Genomic DNA, 24,590 nt, shown 5'->3' on the forward strand with positions numbered 1-24,590 from the left:
GGAAAGGATGCAGGAGATGTATTGAACTTTCTGTTTTGGTATTTCACAAGTTTATTGACATTTAGTTTGATATATTGAAATTTGTTTAAAAGAGATGAGCATTGAAATGTGCGTCTAGATTACAGAAAGTTCCTCTGGCCTAGTAATTTTGTGGGATTCTGGGAATATTGATAGTACAGCATTGCTCAATATTAAAATGTGGAGTACTGAATGGCATTGTAGCTCACTGCCTTTACACACATACATACACACACACACATTGGTGGAGTTGAGAGAGGTGTCCAGTTTTCAATATCAGTGGTTCAGTGTTTAATCTCTACTTCTCTCTACTCTGGGACTAAAAAAATGAAGAAATTAAAGTCAACCAGAAATGCCTAAATCTCTAAGTCTAAATTCAAGTGACTTAAGGGCTAAAGTCAGAATCTTAAAGTATCTTATGAAGGAAACATGCTTACATATTAGGATGCTCAGTGTTACTCTTTTTATTTGCCATCTTTTTATGCCTCATAGCTCTGCCCAATGCCCTGGGCATGGTATGCATTCAATAAATATTTAAAGAATGAAGAAAATTGGCTGCACATGTGTTGTGCACCCAGGCAGAAAGAGATCTGGTTAAGGCTCTGCAGTGGCAGATGTGCTTGGCATCTGCTAGTGTCCACTTTATACAAATCTGGCAGCAATCATTAGCTGGTGGGCACTCAATCTAGATAAAACTATAAAAATATCTGAAGGGTCTCTGTAATCCAGACCATAATATCACACAAGGAATATAATGAGAATGACTGAATTCACATTATAGACTGAAAGCTAAATGTCTAACTTAAATATAAATTAAGTATAATTTTATATCATAAATGATAAATAACGTGCAGAAAATTTAACATATAATGAGCTTTTGAATTAGCAAATTATTTCTGCCTTTTATCTTTCAAGATCTATTTTTTGTACGTCCTTTGAACTTAACCTGTACCATACTGGTTCTTCTTTGAGCAGGAGCCCATATTAATAATGGCAGATAATATTGAATATTTGTCTATTGTTTACCATTCAGATTTTATATATACAGAATCTTCATCAGCTGAATTTCTGTAATCCTGATACTTCTGGTCTCAATTTCCGATAACTCAGGGAAATTCCCTTTACCTTCAGATCTTTCTGGAAAGTGAACATGGCAAATACCAAATACTCATTCCCAAAGTCCCATCTCATTTCTCTTCTCTTTACCTTCTCCCTGTCATTCCATCCTTTGTAGAGCTACCCAGTTGCCTTTCTGTTTGATGCTGTATCTCTCCATACATCATCTCTGCCCTCAGTGATTTTGCTTTGTGATAAGCTGATTCCATACCACCTCTTTTGAGCACGAAGAGTAAATTTATGTTGAATTTATGCTAGAGAAGATCACTACCCCCTCCCAGTAGACTGCCACACAACAGAACACTTCTGGTATAACACCATTGAAACCTCTTTCTGACTGCAGCAGCTCAAGGACTTCTGAGGGAAAAAAAAAAAAAAAAAAACCTAACTAACTATAAATTCTTGAGAGCAATAATACCTAGAAATTCAGTAAAGAGCTTACCAAAGGGGTAAACTATATTTCTTTCAAGAACAGAGGCTAATCATGACATGGCATGAGTCCCAAAGGATTTGCATACTGACTAAAAATACTGCATTATTATAAGTGAAATATCCACAAAGAGGAAAGTTAACTATTTTTACCAGTATCTTTTGTTATAATGCTACTGCTGACTTCTTTTTCCCTCAGAGGGAATTGTACCAAGTAAGCCTGATATTTTTTCCCTCCCATTATTGTCTCTCAGCAATCAGAGGACAAATACTGATTTTGGCACTATTTCCCCTGCCTGCTGCTTATAGCCACATAACTCCCATATTTTCTAGTACCATCGGCAAAAATGACCTGCGTTGCCTGAGAGAGCAACAAGAATAATGGTATTCATTCTGACTGTACCTTTGTGGGGTTCATATTAAATTGCTTTTAGACAGTGCTTTTCCTATAAAATTGTATGGACTCCTGCCGTTTTCATAAAGGAGAGGGAAATAAGGGTGAAGATGAGCAGCCAGAGTGAGATGCTGAAACTCAAACGCTTTGCCACTGAGTTTATTCTGCCTCACGGCGACCCCACGTGTTACCGAGTTGAATTACTTCATAGGGTTTTCTTGGCCATCATCTATATGGAAGCAGATTGCCAGATTTTCTTCTTGGGCACGACTGGATGGGTCCAAACTGCCAACATCTCAGTTAGGAGTTGAGTACAAACCATTTGCACCACCCAGGGGACCGGGAGTGAGATGGGTGAGGAAAAGGAAGGAAATGGAGAGCCAGGAAGAGTTCGGAGAGCAAGAAGAGAAATGAGAAAGGTAAGAGCAGATAGACAGAGTTGGCCTCTACTTTCTCTCCTCTCTGGTAGGGTAATCTATGGCTTCCACTTTGCTTAAAACCTGCCATACACAACATCATTTCCGGTTAAAGAGGCCCTGGATGATCCACATTAGGCTTTTAGTGCCTGTTACTTCACACTTGGTATCTCAAAATCTGCTACCCCACACATAGTCATGAGCAATTTTCTCTCTATATCCTCCCTAACTCTAACTCTCTATATCCTCCCAGATCTCTGACCAGACAATTCATCCATCTAAATAAGATTGTTTTCTAACATGGAAGACGTTTTTACTAAAAGAATTTAATTTAAATAATTTGCTTACACTTAGGGTTATCACTGTCATCTTGTTGTTATTGTTGTTAGGTGCCTTCGAGTCATCTCCGACTCATAGTGACCCTATGCACAGCAGTACAAAACACTGCCTGGTCCTGTGCCAGCCTCACGATCCTTTTGATACCTGAGCTCATCGTTGCAGCCACTGTATCAATCCATCTCTTTGAGGGCCTTCCTCTTCTTCTTTGACCCTCCACTTTTCCAAGCATGATATCCTTCTCCAGGGAATGGTTCGTTCAGACAACATGACCAACGTAGGTGAGGTAGAAGTCTGGCCATTCTCGCTTCCAAGGAGCATTCTGGCTGCACTTCTGCCATGGCAGAGTTGTTAGTCCTTTCAGCAGACCATGGTACTCTTAGCATTCTTCTCCAACACCATAACTCAAAAGCATCAACTCTTCTTTGGTCTTTCTTATTCATTTTCCAGCTCTCACATGCATAAGGGCCAATTGAAAATATCATGGCTTGGGTTAGGCACACCTTAGTCTTCAAGGAGACATCTTTCCTCTTCATCACTTGAAAGAGGTCTTTTGTAGCAGATTTGCCCAATGCAATATGTTGTCTGATGTCTTGACTGCTGCTTCCATTGGTGTTGATTGTAGGACCAAGTAATATGAAGTCCTTGACAACTTCAATATTTTCTCCATTCATAGTGAAGGTGTTTACTGAACCAGTTGTGAGGATTTTTGTTTTCTTTGTGTTGAGGTGTAATCCATACTGCAGATGTTGTCGTTATTGTTGTTATGTGCCATCCAGTCGGACCAGATCCATAGAGACCCCTCCTTTGATTTCCGAGGCAATATCACTCAGGAGTAGATTGCCCAAATTTCCTTCTGAGGAGTGGCTGGTGGTTTTGAACCACCAGACATCTGGTTAGCAGTCAAGTGCCTTAGGCACTATGCTACCAGAGCTTTTATACTGCAGATAGTAGTCTTTAATCTTCCTCAGTAAGTGCTTCAAGTCATCCTCATTTTCACCAAGCAAAGTTGTGTCATCTGAATATCACAGGTTGTTAATGAGCCTTTCTCCAATCCTAGTGCCACATTCTTCTTCATATAATCCAGTTTCTCAGATTATTTGCTAAGCATACAAGTTGAATAAGTATGGTGAAAATATACAACTTTGATGCACTCTCTTCTTGATTTTGAACCATGCAGTATCCCCTTGTTCTGTTCGAATGACGGCCTCCTGATCTATGTACAGGTTCCTCATGAGTATAATCAAGTGTTCTGGAATTCTCATTCTTCCCAGTGTTATCCATAATTTGTTATGATCCACACAATCGAATACTTTTGCATAGTTGATAAAACATAAGTAAACATCTTTCTGGTAATCTTTGCTTTCAGCTAAGATCCATCTGACATCAATAATGATATCCCTCATTCCATATCCATTTCTGAATCCAGCTTGCATTTCTGGCAGTTCTCTGTCAATATACTGCTGCAACTGTTTTTGAATTATATTCAGTAAGATTTTACTTGCATGTGATATTAATGATATTGTTAGATAATTTCCACGTTCTGTGGGATCACCTTTCTTTGGAATGGGTACAAATATGGATCTCTTCCAGTCAGCTGGCCAGGTAGCTGTCTTCCAAATCTCTTAGCATAGTTGAGTGAGTGCCTCCAGTGGAACATCTGTTTATTGAAACATCTCAATGGGTATTCTGTCAATCCCTGGAGTCTTGTTCTTCACCACTTCCTTCAGCACAGCTTTGACTTCTTCCTTCAATACCATTGGTTCTTGATCATATGCTGCCTCCTGAAATAGTTAAGCATTGACCAATTCTTTTTGGTACAGTGACTCTGTGTATTTCTTCTGCCTTCTTTTGATGCTTCCTGCATCATTCAATATTTTGCCCACAGAATCTTTCAGTATTGCAACTCAAGGCTTAAATTTTTGCCTCAGTTCTTTCAGCTTGAGAAATGCCGAGCATGGTCTTCCCTTTTGGTTTTCTAATTCCAGGTCATTAACATTTCATAATAGTAATTGGCTTTGTCTTCTCAAGCTGCTCTTTGAAATCTGTTCAGCTCTTTTATCTTGTCATTTCTTCCTTTTGCTTTAGCTACTTTCTGCTCAAGGGCAAGTTTCAGAGTCTATTCTGACATCCATTTTGGACTTTTCTTCCTTTATTGTCTTTTTAATCACCTTTTTCTTTCTTCATGGATGATGCTCTTGATACCATCCCACAATTCCTCTGGTTTTTGTTCATTAGTGTTCAATGTATCAAACTCATTCTTTAGATGATCTCTAAATCCAGGAGGGATATTATCAAGGTCATAATTTGATTCATGTGGACTTGTTTTAATTGTCTTCAACTTCAACTTGAATTTGCATATGAGCAATTGATGGTGTGTTCCACAATCAGCTCCTGCCCTTGTTTTGGCTGAAGATATTGAACTTCTCCATCACCTCTTGCCACAGATGTAGTCAATCTGATTTCTGTGTACTCCATTTGGTGAAGTCCACTTGTATAGCTGTCACTTATGTTCTTGAAAAAAAGTATTTCCAATGAATAACTCACTGGTCTTGCAAAATTCTGTCATGCAATCTGCAGTGTTATTTCTATCATCTAAGCCATATTTTCCAACTACCAGTAACTCTTCTTTCTTTCCAACTTTTGCATTTCAGCACCATGGATAATCAATACATTTTGATTGCCTGTTCAGTCAATTTCAGACTGCAGAAGTTGGTAGAAATCTTCAATTTCCTCATCTTTGGCTTTGGTGGTTGGTACACAGATTTGAATAATAGTCGTATTGACTGGTCTTCCTTGCGGGTGTATGGGTATGATCCTTTCACTGACAGCATTGTGCTTCAGGACAGATCTTGAAACAGTCTTTGTGATGATGAATGCCACACCATTCATCTTCAATTTGTCATTCCCAGCATAGTAGATCATATGGTTGTCTGATTTAAAATGGCCAAATCTAGTCCATTTCAGCTCACTAATGCCTAGGATATTGATCTTTATGTGTTCCATTTCATTTTTGACAATTTCCAGCTTTCCTAGATTCATACTTCACACATTCCATGTTCCAATTATTAATGGATGTTTGCATCTGTTTCTACGCATTTTGAGTTGTGCCAATGGAGGTCCTGAAAGCTTTACTCTATCCATATCATTAATATTTTCTCTACTCTGAGGAGTCAGCTCTTCCCCAGTCAAATTTTGAGTGCCTTCCAACCTGATAAGCTCATCTTCTGGCACTATATCAGACAGTTTCAGGGCTATTCATAAAGTTTTCCAGTAATATATCAGACAGTGTTTCATTGCTATTCATAAGGTTTCACTGGCCAATTGTTTGAGAAGTGGATAGCCTCTTCCTTCTTCCAAGTCTGTCTTAGCCCAGAAGCACCACTGAAATCTGTCCACCATGGGTAACCATGCTGGCATTGTGCAACACTGATGGCATGGCCTCCAGCCTCACAGCAACATGGAAGCCACCACAGGATGACAAACTGACAAATAAGTTCATCTCCCTTAGTTGTTCCTAACCCATCTGCACCCGCCTACCTCAGGCCCTGGCCTTAAAATAGAGCCTCCCCCAAGGGAAAAGCCCCATGCCCACCTACCTCAGACCCCAGCATTAAAATAGAGCCACTCCTGGTGGCATAGTGCCTAAAGCATTTGACTGCTAACCAGAGGGACTGGCTGTTCAAACCTACCAGCCACTCCTCAGAAGGAAGATTGGGCTATCTACTTATGTAGAGATACCACCTCGAAAACTCAAGGAGGGGTCACTATGAGTCGGGGTTGATTGGACAGCAGTGAGGTCCCCCCCCCCATAAAAAAGCAGCCCCCGTGCCCTGGGCCTGCCTACCTCAGGCCCTGGCCTTAAAATAGAGAAAACCAGCCCCTGAACCTCAGACTATCATTTTAATGAGAACTAATCCCAGATGCTCAAAGGCATCTCCTTAAGATATTATGAGTATGCTTGTGAAGCAGAAATTCTGAATTTCACAAGTTTGAAAAACTGGTCTGTCAACAATCTTACTTTTTTATATCTGTTTTATCTGTAAGGAAAAGGCCATTTATTGATAATTATGTTTTTCATGGCAGAATTAAAGGCAGAACTTAATACACCATGACAGAGGGAAAACCAAATTTATTGTCATCAAGTCAATTCCTACCAATAGTGAACCTATTAAATTGCCCCATAAGGTTTTCAAGGCTGTAAATCTTTACAGAAGGAAACTGCCACATTTTTCTCCCACATAGTGGCTACCAAAAAACCAAACTCACTGCGGTGGAGGCAATTTGACTCATAGTGACCCCTCCTTGCGTTTCCAAGGCAGTATCTCTATGAAAGTAGATTGCCCAATCTTCCTTCCGAGAAATGGTTGGTGGGTTTACCTCTAGCCTTCTGGTTAGCAGTCAAAATGCCTTAGGCACTATACCACCAGAGTGGATTCAAACCACTGACCTTTCAGTTAGCTGCTGAGCACTTAACCAATGTGCAGCCAGAGATCCTTTAATATACTATAGCAGGTCTGAGTCTTAGTCTAAAAGTGGTGTGCAAAAGATCCATGCTGTTGTGTGCTTTCGAGTTGGTTCCAACTCATAGTGACCCAACATGACAGAGAAGAACTTCCACGTAGGGTTTCCTAGGCTGTGAGCTTTAAAAGAGCAGATTGACACATCTTTTCTTTTGTGGAACTGCTTATGGGTTTGAATCACCAAACTTTTTGGTTAGCAGCTGAACACTTAACCCCACCAGGCCTTTTATTCTTTATTTTTGTTTTTTAATCAACAGTACCTTTGGACATTGGTGAATAACTTATAGTGACATATTGGTTAGCTTTGCTGTGCTAAAAAACTTTGAAATCTCAGTATTTTACAAACTCAGGGGTGGCTATTGGTTGTTGGTGGTGGCTCTGTTTCATGTTTCTTTTTATTCTAGGACCTAGGCTGAGAGAACAGCCCTATTTGAGGAATGCTTTTCTCAGGACAGAGGGAGAACAAGAGGACAATTAGAACCACATTGCATTTAAATCTTTTGTTTGATAAGATTCAATCAAGTTTCCCCTCCATTGGCCAAACCAAATCCCATTTTGAAATTGAAAATGGGACAAAGAAGTAGATTCTGGGAATAGGAACGCCACCTACTGGAGGCCCTGTAAATCACATAGCAATAGCAATTGGTGGGAGTGATAATTCCTTCTAACTCACTTCCTTCTAGTCAATTGGACTCATGGCAACCTCTCCTTGGGTTTCCGAGGCAGTATCTCTATGGAAGTAGTTGGGAATCTACCACAATCGAATATCACTGAGGTGCCATTTTACCCAAGTCCATAGTATCTGTTGCTTCTTTGCTGCTCCTTGTATACAGGACTCTTTGGCAAGGCTGGGATCTGCCATGCCCAGTGTCTCCTCTGAGATTTTGTTACCTGCCTGGGGTACTGTCAATCCCTTATCCTTATAGAAGAGACTCACCCTGCTCACCTGTATAACTCTCCTTACATCTTTCCTGCTCTGGGACTTCTAATGTCATAGCTGCAATGTGTTTCAAATTTTACGAGAACAAAAAAAAAGCATTGACTTCAAGAAGCTTCTGTTTCTTAGCCCTACTAAAACTCTTGAGACCAGACCCTGGAGGAGAATATTAGGCTTGGTAAACTAGATGGTCAGCGAAAGAGGGGGAAGACACTTATGGATTGACCCAGTGAATGCAATGATGGGGTCAAGCACAGCAAATATTTTGAGGATGGTGCAGGACCAGGCAGTGGTTATTCTGTTGTATATAGGGTTGTATGAGCCAACTCGACAGCACCTAATGACAACAACAACAAACTCTTGAGATAATAAAGACCTCATAGTTTGCTTGAAGTTATAGAGAAAGGAAAAAATATAAGCAGAACACATGCAAATTTATATTTCAATAAACTACCCCATCACAAATGAATTTTATAATGGCTAAGGGTCTCTCTCAGTCCATGTTCAGGACATATACATTTCAGCACTTCATATTGTTGAAGTAATTCTGTATTCAGAAATGCATTAAGTGAAAAATGTGTCTTGGATTGGTTGGTGGTTGAGTGGTTTCTGGAGTTCAGAAAAAGAATTGATGGTGTTGTTAAAGGCATAGTTGGGAATAGTAATTGCTCTTAACACTGGACCCAACAAATTATTGTGGTAAATAAAATTTACCAGGGGGCAATGAAAAATACGACTAAAGATAGGCTGTTATCTATTATCTATTAGAGCTATGTTTGGGTAGGAAAGTTCTCTGTGGTATGGGAACCGATTGAATGAGTCTGTGTAAAAATAATTTTTTGTATTCTTCAAGTACTGCCCCAAACATATTGCCAAATTGGGATTATATTCAGTGTTAATGACAATTGATGAAATTATAATTTCAGATCCTATTTTTATTTTCAAAGCATTGTATTTAAAAATTATACAAAGTGAGACAAAAAGTGCCAATAATTACACAATTTTATTAATAAAAATGGAAGTATAATATATCTCAATTCCAAACTTGCCTAGAATGCAACGTTTTATTTTAGTTCAGCATATAGCTATTTTGATTGTACTGTTTGCATTTACTTTGCATTAGCATCCAAAGTAAATATAGACCATCTATTGGATGGAATAAATGATGTAGTCAATTTGACCAAAGTAGTTTTTTGGTGTTGTATAAACAAAATCATTAGTGGATTGAGAGAATTTTATACTTCTTAGTTTATTATTCTGATGACATCCTGAAAAACACATTTGAAATTGTGGATGTAGACATGTAGAAATGTGACCTTATTTTACATGTAATCTGCATATGGCATGCAGATATAGGGATGGATAATAAAGTTTTTAGAAAATGTAAATATTTAAAGCTCATGGATGAGATATATTCAGTTAATCCCCCCAAAAAAGGGGGGGGTGCTTTATTGAAAACCAAATAAAATGAAGACTTTTTGCTTTAAATATACCAATACAAATCCGACTCATAGCGACCCCTCCTTGTGTTTCCGAGGCAGTATCACTACAGAAGTAGATTGCCCAACCTTCCTTCTGAGGAGCTGCCTGTGGGTTTGAACCACCAGCCTTTTGGTTAGCAGTCAAATGCCTTAGGCACTACACCACCAGAGCTGCTAAATTATTTCTAGAAAAGAAATTTATAAAACAATTTTTCCTAGGTTTAGGAAATTCTATGTAAAAAAGCAATTTCTTTCTTGGGTGTTAAAAAATAGTTATTTGAGATCACAACTATAAGAACAACATCTTACCTAGTTATTTTTAATATTATTGGCAGTAATGTTCTTTTGTAAAATTAGTAGCAGGAACAGCCTAAAATGAACTGAAACATTTCCTCACGAATTCCCATGCCAAGATGGTTTACATCCAAGAATAGTAATGGAACTCTACAAGGATCTGGCAGTCATTTTGGCAGGAGTCTATTTGGTTTCTTCTTAGCATGAACATCAAACCACTTTAGGGACAGAATTGCAGGCATGCTTTTCTCCACATTAAATTAAATAATACATGGTGGATAAAAATACATAAATATTACATAAGTATTTTATAACTTGGTGTTAACCTTTGTGGAGATTTGAGGGAGGCAGTTTAATCATACATTACTGTTTAAAAAGAGAACATAAAGTCATCTGCTTAGTTGACAATTGGAAATAACTAGGTTTAGCAAAACATAAAATTTTAGACATAAAGTATAAAGTGACTATAAATATACTTTATCATGTTTGTTGTTGTGTGCAGTTTGAGTCAATTCTGACTGGCAGCAACCCTATAGGACAGTGTAGAACTGCCCTATGGGGTTTCCTAGGCTGAAATCTTTACGGGAGCACATCACCACATCATTTCTCCCATGGTGTTGCTGAGTTCGAACTTTTGACCTTTCAGTTAGCAGCCAAGTGCTTTAACCACTGTGTCACTAGGGCTCCTTCCATCAGGTTTTAAACCTATATAATACAATTTTTTAAATGATCCGTAGATGGCACAAAGACTTTGCACTCAACTCTCAAGCTAAAAGTGTTTAGTTCAAACCACCCAGCAGTACTGGGGATGATAGGCCTTCCATTAAGATTTAAAAAAAAAACCAAACTCACTGCTATCGAGTTGATTCTGACACATAGTGACCCCTTTGGGTTTCCAAGGCAGTAAATCTTTATGGAAATAGATTGCCCAGTCTTCCTTCCTTGGAGTGGCTTGTGGGTTTGAACCGTCAACCATCTGGTTAGCAGTCAAATGCTTTAGGCACTACACCACCAGAGCTCAGTCAAGGAAATCCTGTGGAACAATTCTATTCTGTTACACGTGGGGTTACAATGAGTCAAAATTGACTCCAGGAAACTACGAACAGCAACATCATCTGTTTTGGTGTGTCCTATTTTTCAAATTTTTGAAGATAGTCTCCATTTCTGCCAAAATATCTTGTTTACTGGATTTATTTTGGGTTTCTTCAGTGAATATATTTTCTTTGTGTGAATAATAGTTTAACTTAGCTACTTGTATTATACTTGCACACATTTTATTTAGGTTTAAAATCATATAAATACTTTAAAACTGTTTTCTAACTGTTAAGAACTGACATGCACTAGTTTGGGAGTTAGGAGATAAATTCTGATTCCAGTTCCACTGTTAACAAGCTGTGTGTCCCTGGACATATCACATATTTATTTTGGAAGTAGGAAGCCCATAAATTCTAAACAAAGGTCCATTTTTCTTTCATTCAGTTTGTTTTAAATTAAATGAGAGGGATAGGTTATATGATCACTAGGTTTTCATTCAACTTTTCTCATTTCTTGATTTTATGACTTACTTATCTTTGTCTAAGGAGCTTTAGGAGTATAGTGGTTAAGGCATTTGGCTGCTAACCAAAAGGTCAATGTTTGAACTCACCAGCCACTCCATGGAAGAAAGATGGGGCAGTCTGCTTCCATAAAGACTGGCAGCCTTGGAAACCCGGTGGGGGTCACTATGAGTCAGAATCCACTCAATGGCAGTGAGTTTGGTTTGTTTTTTGGTTATATACTCTTTCCTGTAAAACAAAACAAAACAACACACTTACTGCTGTGAAGTCCATTCCAACTCATAGCGGCCACTCCTTGGGTTTCTGAGGTGGTATCTCAATTGAAGTAGATTGCCCAGTCTTCCTTCCGAGGAGTGGCTGAACCCACCAGCCTTCTAGTTAGCAGTCAAATGCCTTAGGCGCTATACCACCAGAGCTTTCCTGTGAAGCAAAACATAAAACTGCAATTTGAGGAAACACAAAACTGTATATTGAGTTCACCTAGCAATTGATCAATGAATTTTTCCCCCTGTCTCTCCCAGGGTCAGACAAGGCATAAAATAATAGTAATTATTCTAATAGATCATGAGTAGTACCAGTGGAAGTTTGGAGAAGAGAGAGAATTATCTAAACAAGTTGGGAGGGGACAAGGGAATGAGCAGGGTCATTACTTTCAGACTTTGAAAAAAGCATTTAGGCATTTTAGGACATAGTTGAACCAAAGAAAGTCTCATGAGAAGTGACCTCATTATACTGTTCCTCTCCTAAATCCACAATGGAATCAGAATGAAAAGTTGTAGATGTGGGGGTCTCTGAGGGAGTATTAAATAGCATCTTTTTTTCTCACCCAGGTCTGGAACTAATAGAAAAATGAATCAGAGGATTAAGAGAGATGAGTGACAACATATCACCTTTATAGTAGATAGAGATTTGTTAAGGACACTGTAGGTTTGTATGAAAGAACAAACACCCTGCTAACTAAACTCCAAATTTAGGCAGAACTACCCACCCAAGCCTGATAGTCATGGACAGAAGTGCTGCCCAAAGGAAAGAGGGCAGAGCTGCACCAGGCCTGCCTAGTTTTTCAGTAAGTGAATGAAGAAATATCAGAAATTATATAGAAGGGAGATCCTTCCACCTGAAAGGAAAGATCAGACGTGAGAAAGAAGCATACTTCTCTAAATAATAAATAAATTTTGGGGGAAAGATGAGTAAGTAAATTTTGGATTTCAGGTATATTTAACAATGACACTCAAAACTGGAGGTGGTGTTGTCAAAGATAGAATAATTGATCTTAAACATTATCATAGCAAGCTTGTTGACTTTTGATACTGAAAGTATGGCCCATGAGTTAGTTTTGCTCACTGAGTAGGTTTGTGGGGTTCCCCCCTCCCAATTGCAGACAGGTTACAACTTCTTGCACAGAGTTGGCAAGAAAATTGTCATATATGTATCCAACTCCTAACTGCCTTTGTCCATTGTAGAAAACAAGATAGTTTGAGTTCACATATCTAATTGAGTCAATCTGTCTTCCAAACTAGCAGAGATCTTCTTTCTGAGAGTTCTGCTAAACTTTCGTTCACCATGACAAGGAACAAATTACAGTGTTTGGAACAGAGGCCTATCTCCTTCCTCAGATATTCATTAAATGTGTTAATAGCACTGAAGCACTTAGAACAATATCTGCACATAATTAATGTTCAGTGAAGATGTTATTATTCCTTTAACTTCCATATTGCACTTTTTCCCTCAAATTTATGTTTCATATGTTTTTGTAACGCCCCACTGGTTTTCAAATGAATATAGACTCTAAGTCAGGCTATCTAGATTCCATTCCGTTGCTCTAGCACTAATTCATGTGCAACTATGGGCAAGGTTTTGCTTCTTTATTTATTATCTAATGAGGACATTGGCCTTTAATTTTGAGGTAACTTCTGATTATGACATCCTTTACTTTTAGAACAACTGTTTTATTTTGGAACTAAGTAAAGTTTTCTCCTGCCAATTAAATATTATATTATTTCAGAAGAATTATATATTCCTTGTTCTTCATTTTTAAACAAATACTTGCATTTCTTATATACTTAAAAAATTAGTTTTTTACATTCTTTATTGATCTTTTTGTGAGTCAGTGGTCTTTAAGAGAAAACGAAGTAATGTTCCCTGAATTAAAACAAAGCAACCTATTTATATTTTTATTTGAATAGTGATTAATGTATGGAAGACCAAATTTCTTCAAATACAAAGCATTTGTAAGATTGCCTTCTTGTTTAAGACTTCTGTGTGAAATGCCATAGTGAAAATGAAACACTTCATTTTGAGCTATTCATAGATATTCCTATTTGAATGGCACCTGTTGTTGTTGTTGTTGTGTGCCGTGGTGTCGGCCCCAACTCATAGTGACCCCTTCTTGGGTTTCCGAGTCAGTATCACTACAGAAGTAGATTGCCCAACCTTCCTTCTGAGGAGTGGCTGGTGGGTTGGTACCTCCAGCCTTCTGGTTAGCAGTCAAATTCCTTAAGCACAATTAGACCTCATTTTTATTTAGTCTAAATATATATTCAAATTCACTGAGAAAATTTGTCTGTTTGAAGTCTTTTCTCCCCAAAAAAGTTATGTTGTCTGATCTCTTTTGCGAAGAGCAAAGACTCCTCTGACAACTCAAAGACATATTAGATGCTAGTTCTCATGTAAAGAGAAAAGCTGTTAAGTCAAAGCTACAGATTATGTGTTTCCTGCCCCTACCTACATCATCTAATAAGGTAGAGTTCATAAATTAGCACTGACTAAAGTGTTCTGTCAGTTTTTAGGATAAAGAATCGAAGTTTCCTCCCTAGTTTAAATGGAAAACTCATTATTTTTTTCTATATTTTCTAGCAGAGTCTATGTCAGTGGTTGTTGTTATTTTTAGGTGCCATTGAGTTGACTCCAATTCATGGTGACCCTGTGTACAACAGAACAGAACAATGCCTGGTCCTGCACTAGCCTCACAATCCTTGTTTTACCTGAGCCAATTGTTGTAGCCACTATGTCAATCCATCTTTTGTTGAAGGTCTTCCCCTGTTTTGCTGACCCTCCACTTACCAAACATGATATCCTTCTCCAGGAAATGGTCTCTTCGGACAACATGACCAAAGTAGGTGAGACAAAGTCTGGCCATTCTCACTTCCAAGGAGCATTCCAGCCACACTTCTTCCAGGACAGATGTGTTACTTCTGTCAGTTCATGGTACTTTCAATATTCTTCATCAACACCACAACTCAAAAGCATTATCACCTCTTCTTCATTCTTCCTTATTCATTGTGCAGCTTTCACATGCATTTAAGGCTATGGAAAACACCATGGCTTGGGTTAGGTGCACCTTCATCTTCAAAGAGATATCTTTGTTCTTCAGCACTTTAAAGAGGTCTTTTGCAGTAGATTTGCCCTGTGCAATACATTGTCTGATTTCTTCACTGCTGCTTCCATTGGTGTTGATTGTGAAACTAAGTAATGTGAAATCTTTGAAACTTCAATCTTTTCTCCGTTTATCATAATGCTGCTTATTGGTCCAGTTGTGAGGATTTTCATTTTCTTCATGTTGACATGTAATCCATACTCTAGAGTGTAGTCTTTAATCTTCATCAGCAAGTTCTTCAAGTCATCTTCACTTCCCGCAAGGAAGGTTGTGTCATCTGCATTATTAATGAGTTTTCCTCCAATCCTGATGCCGCATTCTTCTTCATATAGTCCAGTTTCTTGTATTATTAGCTCAGCATAATGACTGAATTAGTGAAAGTATACAACTCAGACACACTCCCTTCCTGATCTTAAACCACGCAATATCCCCTTGTTCTGTTCAAACAGCAGTACCTGATCTACGTGTAGGTTCCTCATGAGTACAATTAAGTGCTCTGGAATTCCTATTCTTCTCAATGTTATTCATAATTTGTTACGATTCACACAGTCAAATGCCTCACATAGTCAATAAGATACAAATAAACACCTTTCTGGTATTCTTCGCTTTCAGCCAAGATCTATCTGATATCAGCAATGGCATCTTTCATTCCACATTCTCTTCTGAATCCAGCTTGCATTTCTAGAAGTCCCCTGTCAATATACTGCTGCAACCATTTTTGAATTATCTTCCGCAAGATTTTACTTGTGTGTGATATAAATGATATTGTTTGGTAATTTCCACATTCTTATATAATAACTTGGGGAGCTCTAGTAGCATAGTGCCTAAGGCACTGGACTTTAACCAGAAGGCTGGTGGTTCAAACCCAACAGCCACTCCTCGGAAGGAAGATGGGGCAATCTACTTCCATAGTGATACTGCTTTTGAAACCCAAGGAGGGGTCGCTATGAGTCGGGTCTGACTCGACGGCACATAACAACAACAACAAAATATAATAACTTATATAATAAGTAGGTATATAATTCCTTTCAGGTGATAGTTGTTGGTGTAATATGATAATCTTCTACTTTCTGGTTGTTTACTTCTCTAGTTAGCACTGACAGCCAATGGCAAGGGAAATTTTCTTGTAGGCCTCTTCTCAAAGGAACTATACCTAGGACAATGGGAAGGTTTCTAGTAACTGTTTCTGGTCCACCCACACAACTTCGTGGATAATGAACACCAATGTGACATTTTCTTTGAAAGACATTGATTGATCACATGATCATGTATACTTCAAATATACTTAAATACAAAACCTAAATATATACATATTAAAGGAAGTACTTAAAGAATGAAATGGAAAGAATGACACTGTAAGGACTGACAGAGACATATGGATGAAATGCAAACAAGAAGAAGGTAGGATGTCAAAATATCTTCAGAGGAAAAGAAATTAAAGTGAGACAAAGAAGGACTGTTTAAGGTAGTAAAGTGTTTAATCCTCTCCAAAGATCTCATCATAAACAATATCTGGACACCAAATAAAAGGGCATCAGAATTCAAAGTACAAAAGTAATAAGAACTGCAAGAATAAATAAAATACATTAATGATAGACTTTAACTCAACTCTCTCAACTTAAAATAGATCAAGTAGAATAAAATTATGTACAGATATGGAAGATCTAAATAACATAATGAGAAAAGGTAATTTAATTGAGATATAATGAACTCTACAATTTTAGAACAAAAAATAAACTCCTTTTCAGCATTCTTGGGAAAGTCACTAAAAGAACCACTTTTATTAGGGCAAAAAGGAAGTCTCGATAATTTCCAAGAGAGACAAAAAGTACTAACTATACTATTGGATCATAATGCAGTTAAACTAAACATAAATAACCATATCAGGTGAAAAATTCTATCATTGGAAATTTTAATCTCTTTCTCTTAAATAGCTTTTACATAAAAGAGGAATTTAAAATGAAAATTTTCAATAAGAAATTTTCTGGTTATTTTTGTTTGCTTAATTTTGTATGTGAAGTTGCAAATAAGTTTGTCTAGTTCTAAAAATGTCTTACTATTGCTAGAGCGGCATTTAATTAATTAACTGAGAGAGATTTGATATGTTTATGATATTGCGTTTCTAATGAAGAAAATGTTATAAGCTTTCTATTAATTTATTTTTCTTTTTAGGTTTATTCAAAGTTTTTTTTTAAATTTTTCCTGGGTATTTACAAACAGAAAATTTCTAAAATTTCTACATTTTCAACTGGCTGTTGATCATATAAAAAAATATTACTTTTTTATGTTAATTTTGAACCTAGACATCTAATTTTCTTAGTGCTTGTAAGAATTGTTCAGATTTTCCTATTGAAATTTCTAAGCATAAAAGCAAATTATATTCCAATAATTTTAATTTTAGGAGCTCTCGTAGCATAGTGCACTTGACTGCTAACCAGAAGGCTGGTGGTTCAAACCCACCAGCCACTCCTCGGAAGGAAGGTTGAGCAATCTACTTCCGTAGTGATACTGCGTCGAAAACTGAAGGACGGGTCACTATGAGTCAGATCCGACTCGATGGCAGTGAGTTTAGTTTTGGGTTTGATTTTACATAAGGGAAAAAGATGTGGCAGCCTGATCCCATGGAGATTACAGCCTTAGAAACCCTATGGGGCAGTTCTACCCTGTCCTGTCAGGTTACTGTGAGTTGGAATGCACTGAACAGCAGAGTTCCTCTCTGTCTCTTTTTAAAATAGACTATACCTATTTTAAACAAAATAATACATACTTATTACATACATGGAAAATACTTGGGGGGACATGTAACAGTGGATGCCTCTGGGAGGGGAAACTGGGTGCTGGGAGTAAGCATAGAAGGGGGATTTTACACTATCTTTTTAAATTTTTTAATTTATGTATTTTTTCTATTTTAAAAAAACTCTAAATTAGTTAAAAATAAAGACCACAAATATCTACACCAGAATACATCTCTTACTAGAGAATGCATCATCTGAACTTTTACTCCCAAATAAATGAATGGCCATTTTTTTTCTCATGGCTTATAGGGAACTATATGTATATGAAGAGCTCTGGTAGCATAGTGCCTAAGGCACTTGATTGCTAACAAGAAGGCTGGCGGTTCAAACCCACCAGCCACTCCTCGGAAGGAAAGTTGGGTATTGCTACTTCCGTAGTGATACTGCCTCGGAAACCCAAGGAGGGGTCGCTACGAGTTGGGGCCGACTCGATGGCAAATAACAACAACAACAACATAGGGAACTAAAGTTTTAAGACAGAACATTTGTTTCCTGTTGGTTTACAGCCAGCTTATTCTTCTGGGCCCTAAGCTAATTGCAAGTAGATAGTCAAAATCTCTTTTAGCCCACTTAATAGACTGAGGTACAAATTTAGATCCGAGTCTAAATCTCTTTATTCTTTGTGGCCAACTGGTGAAAAAAAAATATGCTCTTAAACCTCACATCAAAGGGAACCTCCTTCAGTGAAATTTGAAACCCTGCTGGACACCTCAGAAAGTAGTTATATATGCAATTGTATTACTGCAATTCTCCTGCCCTGAAGTTGTAATTAACTTCATCTTGGCTTGCTACCCTAATGAGTTAATGCAATGTCCATATAAAAATCATGGCTAAATGGTAGCTTAGGCTCTAGGAAAATTTGGCTCAGTAATATCTGTGAAATTTGAGCTCATATTAAATATGCTTTAAAATAATACATTTGGAATTTGGCCCCTGGCACCAGATCAAGTTGCCTCTGCTGTGTGGAGTTGGGTATTTTGCCTCAGGTCCTCATAGTATGATAGCACTATGTGATTATAGAATCAGCAAGGGTATCATGATTTGGTGAAGACAAAGCACATCTAGTTCCTGTTGAACTTCTTGTCTTCTTCCTGATCATATGTCCTGAAATGGGAGAATCTTGCTTCTCCTGAACCTACAGCTTTCATCTCCTCATCCCCCAAGCTATGAATTTCTTTCCAGCCTAGTCTTTATCGCCTTCTTAGTAAAATAAATGGCATTTGCCCAACCTTGGACCATGTCTTCCTTTATGTATTCAAGTAAGCATACCTTCGCATAGCTATTCCAGTGAACAAGTTCCAGTCATCTCAAATCTCAGAATAGATGAAAGTCCTGTCATTATGGCTGTGAGTATTTGATTGATCATTAAGGCTGGCTACAGCAAACGCTTCTGACCAGTTGGACCAGGAGCCACTTGTCAGGGCAAGAGGTGTGGATTTTATATCCTCTCAGAGACATGTCCCTTTCCACTTCATCCTTGTTGACAGAATAAAAAGTCTGTTAATGATATGATGTTCATCAGCCAAATGTCCTTTATTTAAGGTGATACTGAGCTTCTTTTCTTAACTCAGAAACTGTGGTAGCATAGTGCCTAAGGCATTTGACTGCTAACTAGAAAGCTGGCAGTTCAAACCCACCAGCCACTCCTCAGAAAGAAGATTGGGTTGGGTGATCTACTTCCGTAGTGGTACTGCCTCGGAAGCCCAAGGAGGGGTCGCTATGAATTGGATTTGACTCAATGGCAGTGAGCTTGGTTTTTGGTTTGGTTTCTTAACTCGTTGCATAGTTCCTCTATCTAAAGCACAAGAACTGATAAACATGGGAAGCTTAATAAAACCCAACAGATAAAACATGTTTGTTAAAATTTATATTAAAAAGTTAGATTTCAATTTAAAGTGAAAACAAAAATTTTAATCCTCTCATATTTCCTGATAAGAATTTATATATATTAACATCTCTTAATCTCCTAAAATGTCTTTTTTTTTTTTTTTTTTCAGCACTTTCATATGCAGAGTAAATGGTAATTAAAATGTGCAGGATGACAAGATGGAGCAAACAGTGCTTGTACCACCAGGACCTGACAGCTTCAACTTCTTCACCAGAGAATCTCTTGCGGCTATTGAAAGACGCATTGCAGAAGAAAAGGCTAAGAATCCCAAACCAGACAAGAAAGATGATGATGAAAATGGCCCAAAGCCAAATAGTGACTTGGAAGCTGGAAAGAACCTTCCATTTATTTATGGAGACATTCCTCCAGGAATGGTGTCAGAGCCCTTGGAGGACCTGGACCCGTACTATATCAATAAAAAAGTGAGTGTTTTCTATCAGGCATATTTTGCTGTTAAATTGCCTACTGCATTCCTTGGACAGTTATAGCATAAACACATGCTGAATTAGCACAAAGTGTTAAGTACCCTTCTGTTTAAGAAGTGACACGTATTTGCATATATCCATGCATGTATATGAGGAACAAATTGATTAAGCACAAGAGATGGAACTGTCCTGAATGTAACTGATAAAAAAACCTCAATGCTGTCAAGTAAGATCTGACTCACAGTGACCCCTCCTTGGGTTTCCAAGGCAGTATTGCTACAGAAGTAGATTGCCCAATCTTCCTTCCAAAGAGTGGCTGGTGGGTTTGAACTGCCAGCCTTCTGGTTATCAGTCAAATGCCTTAGACACTACACCACCACTATGGCTATATTTATATTTATATAAGTATAATATTTAACAATATGATACAGATGCTGTTCTAAGTGCTTAACACAAACTAACTCATTTTATCCTCAGCAACTTTTCTCTCCCAACAGATAGCACCAGCCCCACCTCTGTCATGTGGTAACCACCATCTAAAATTGATTAAAACCACCCCTGAGCCTAACCTTTCATCAAACAGGGATGCAGTCTAGCATCCTAGCTCTTATCTGTGTCCTTTATAAAGAAATAAATGAATGTTTTGAGAGGAACAAACCAATACATGTAGACAAGGGCAGCAATTCATCGTGTGGAAACCAGCATTCAATCAATTTTTTCTTTAAAGTTAAAGACTTTTCAGAAGGATAAAAGTTGTTGTCTTGAAAGATTATCCCTGACCTAAACAATCCATGACTGGTTTATAATGAAGGCTACGGCTACGTAACAAAGATGATATCAAGGCATGTGGAAAATAAATTACATATACACTTTCAAACTGTTTAAAGGAAGTCCTTAAAAGCTAACTGTAAAAGACTAACTCTATTGGAATGACTATCCAGCCAGACTCCTTTGCTGAGGGAACCCTTATATATTTTGCTGGGTTCATATCCAAATTAACCTTTAACATCTTCTGTCCTTATCTTCAAATGCACATTGTGTCAGGATGGAAAACATTTTGGAATAAGTCACAATGTACAAGTAGAACAACCTGATTAGAGAAACATATTGTTATCAGAAAGTTTTTCTCAAGGTAAGGCACATCTCTTTCTTTCACATTGAGCTGACATCAGACAAGTCTTCAAATGTAAGCCACTCAACAGCAATTCAAATGAAACTTTTCACAGGGCTGAAATACTGAATAACTACTACTGAGAACAAGTGATTGAGCTTCATGTTTGCAATTTCCTTCTTTGTATTTTTATGTGTTAAAACTTTCTACAAGTTGCATCTACTTTTCTTGTACACTTTTCTTACATAATTGGATTATTTTGGTATTGAAGAATACCCTGAAATTCTGAGTTAATTTGTCCTATAGTTTGATTATAGTTGGAACATTTAGCAAATTCTTTGCCTTTGAAAAATAATAAAACTTTATTTTGTTTTTTGATGAAAATTTTATTTTAGTGATCTCGGTGTCTGAGACTGGCAGGATGATCATAATTAAAACAATTAAGTAGGCACACACAGTACTCCTGGTGTTACTAAAGGGTCTAGAATGGTGGAAATGTCAGTTGTGGAAATGTTTAATAGGATGATATTTCCCACTATGGTAAACAGGGGCACTGTGTGGATTTGCTGGCTGAGTGAGTTCATATATGCAAACATCAGTTAAGCCCAGATCTTTTCTCACGTTTAATTCAAGTCCAATAATAAGGCTGCCATTTTAACCAATATACAAATTCTCCCATTTCTTTCTTAATAATACATAGAATAAAAAAAGCAAACAGACTATAAAAACAGTTGCACAATGCATTTTTAAATTAATGTTTTACAATAAAGTATATTATATACATATAAGAAATTAACATAAACAGAAACAACCTAAAACCACATCAAAGCTCTCCTTGATCTTTTACAAAGACAATGTCAGAATGTCACTGCCGATGATGTATTTTCGGATGGCATATGCCCACGTATTTTTATCCTCTTTGTCCCAGTTTAAAATGTGCAAATTATATAATGTTCAAATATTCTAGTAAAATTGTTAGTTCAGCCATGCTCAATGAAAATGTTTTTGTTGTTGTTATATGCCATCAAGTTGGACCCGAACTCATAGCGACCCCTCCTTGGGTTCCCGAGGCAGTATCACTACAGAAGATTGCCCCATCTTCCTTCCGAGGAGTGGCTGGTGGGTTTGAAACTCCATCCTTCTGGTTAGCAGTCAAGTGCCTTAGGCACTATGCTACCAGAGCTCCCAATGATAATGTAGTAGTGACCAAAGAAATAATAGAAACCATCTCATGAACATTCCTGGTACATGGAAGCATGAGGACTTTCCATACCCTCAAAGGTTTTAAACCTTCAGAAGTCCATGGTAAGAATTAAGGGATGAAATAACAGTGCTGTGAAATAACAGTGCTATCAGAATTTAAGCACAGAATTTTCCATATCACATTAGCTCTGGTCCAGTAGTCTCTAGAACATGATTGCAGGTTGGGTTCTTTTTGTTTGTTTACTTACTTCAGCTGTGTAGCAAGGCACATTTTGGCTTGTGAACACACCTTTTTTTTTTTTCTTATGCAATTTTTTCACAGTTTCCTTTCATAGCTTGGGTTGATTTTGCACCATTTGGCTATACATTCAAATTCTTCACCCACTCTTTATTACAGAAAAATTCTCCCTTCTCATGTTCTTCTTAAAATTACAAAGGACTCAGTCTTTCCATGGAAGGAAATATCGTTTTGACAATGTGACATTTTACTGGAAATAATGAGGTATTTTAGATCTGTAGTACAAAAGATTAGTTTATTAACTATGAAAAAATATATTTTTATATACTTTATATATTTAAAAAATATATTCATTACTCAATTATCTTGTGGACCATTTAAAAAGACTTATTATACTTTTATATCAGCTGTTCTAAAAATGTGCATTCTCTCTTTAATAGGAGGCATGAGAGTAATACATGAACCTGTGATTTCCAATTCATTTCTGATATGCAATTGCAATAGAAATTTTTATATTTTTATATTGGGTAGAGGAAGTTGTTTATTTTGATTTTCATTGGGATTAGGGTATTTTTATCACAAAAGTAATTTAATAGAAAATGAGAAAAGTAGATGATGGTTAAATGCTTAAGACTTCATGAATTGTCATATGGACAGTCCCCAGTTTACATTTTTTCTTTGCATAACATTAGCTCCTACAACTACCAATTACCCCAAGCTGATTCCACCTGGGGCACTATAATTTGACTTCCAAATGTTTTTCTATGTCATACAGGTTCCATTATACCCTTTCCTTATACCCTTTCTGTCCTCTTCATGCCCCACACTCTGTCACAGAAATGGTCCCAAGGAGATGATAGTGTTGACAAAATAATGGTTAGAATTTATTGAGTACCTGCTATATTAATTTGAAATCCTTCAAATGAAAGTGACCAAATCCCAGCTGTCGGGCAAATCTGGTTTCAATATTGATGGATCCAACAATGTCATCAGGACCTAATCCCTTTCCATTTTTTGCTTGGCTTTCTCCTGTGCTGGCTTCATTGTAGGATGACTCTTCCCACAAGATGGCAGAAATAGCCACCAGTAACATTAAGCTAACATCCGACAACCTAGTAACCTGAAGAGAACAAGCTTGCTTCTTCTTCAAAAGTCAACAGCAAAAATTAAATAAATTTTATACACACACATATACATACATACACATAAAACCAAAACCAAACCCACTGCCATTGAGTCGATTCCAACTCACAGTGACCCTATAGGACAGAATAGAACTGTCCCATAGGGTTTCCAAGGCTGTAAATCTTGAAGGAAGCAGTCTGCCACTCCAGTAGATAGCTGGTGGCTCTGACTTTTTGGTTAGTAGTCAAATGCTTTAACCAATATATCATCATGGCTCCTTATACATATATATACAGATATACGTATATAGTCCTAGAATTGATTTTACTTAGGTAACATGGTCTATTCTGAACTATCACCAGGGCTATGTGATGATCTCCTTGGCCAGATCAGTATCACATGTCCTTTCATATAGCTCAGGGGTGAGACCAGCTCTACCAAAGGCACAAGGACAGAGGATGCAGCAGAGCTTTTCTGTAGAAGGAAGAGATGGGAACTATCAGAGAAGAAAGGATTCTGAGTAGGCAAAAACAATAACTATTTGAGCTATGTATCAAGATATTTACAGTCCATATTTAATCCATATGTCCTTCCAAGATTGCTCTCCTCTCTATTTAAAAATAATGAAACTGAGGTTAAGTAATTTGCTAAAATCACAAAGCTATTGAGTAACAAAGACTAGATTTTAAACCAGATCTGTCAGTTCCCAGGGCCCATCATGGTATTTTTGGGTTTGTAGTAGTAGCACTAGGAGCTCTGGTAGCATAGTGGCCAAAGCACTTGACTGCTAACCAGAAAGCTGGCAGTTCAAACCCACCAGCCACTCCTCAGAAGGAAGGTTGGGCAATCCTACTTCCGTAGTGATACTGCCTCGGAAACCCAAGGAGGGGTCACTATGAGTCGGGGCCGACTCCACTGCACATAGCAAC

General features: G+C 37.6%; 1 protein-coding gene across 1 annotated transcript in view; it reads left to right on the forward strand.

Moving 5' to 3' along the window:
• Positions 1 to 19,717: 19,717 nt before the first annotated feature.
• The window catches only part of LOC103208233 (sodium channel protein type 1 subunit alpha), a 123,767-nt gene continuing 118,894 nt past the window's right edge, over positions 19,718 to 24,590 (forward strand). Inside the window, exon 1 of the mRNA XM_007953944.2 lies at positions 19,718 to 19,981. Coding sequence (XP_007952135.1) covers positions 19,718 to 19,981 — 264 coding nt within the window. The remainder of the gene's footprint in view (positions 19,982 to 24,590) is intronic.

Source organism: Orycteropus afer, unplaced genomic scaffold, assembly GCF_000298275.1.
Source record: "Orycteropus afer afer isolate SDZICR_OR568_19922 unplaced genomic scaffold, OryAfe1.0 scaffold00001, whole genome shotgun sequence".
Classification (NCBI taxonomy): domain Eukaryota; kingdom Metazoa; phylum Chordata; class Mammalia; order Tubulidentata; family Orycteropodidae; genus Orycteropus; species Orycteropus afer.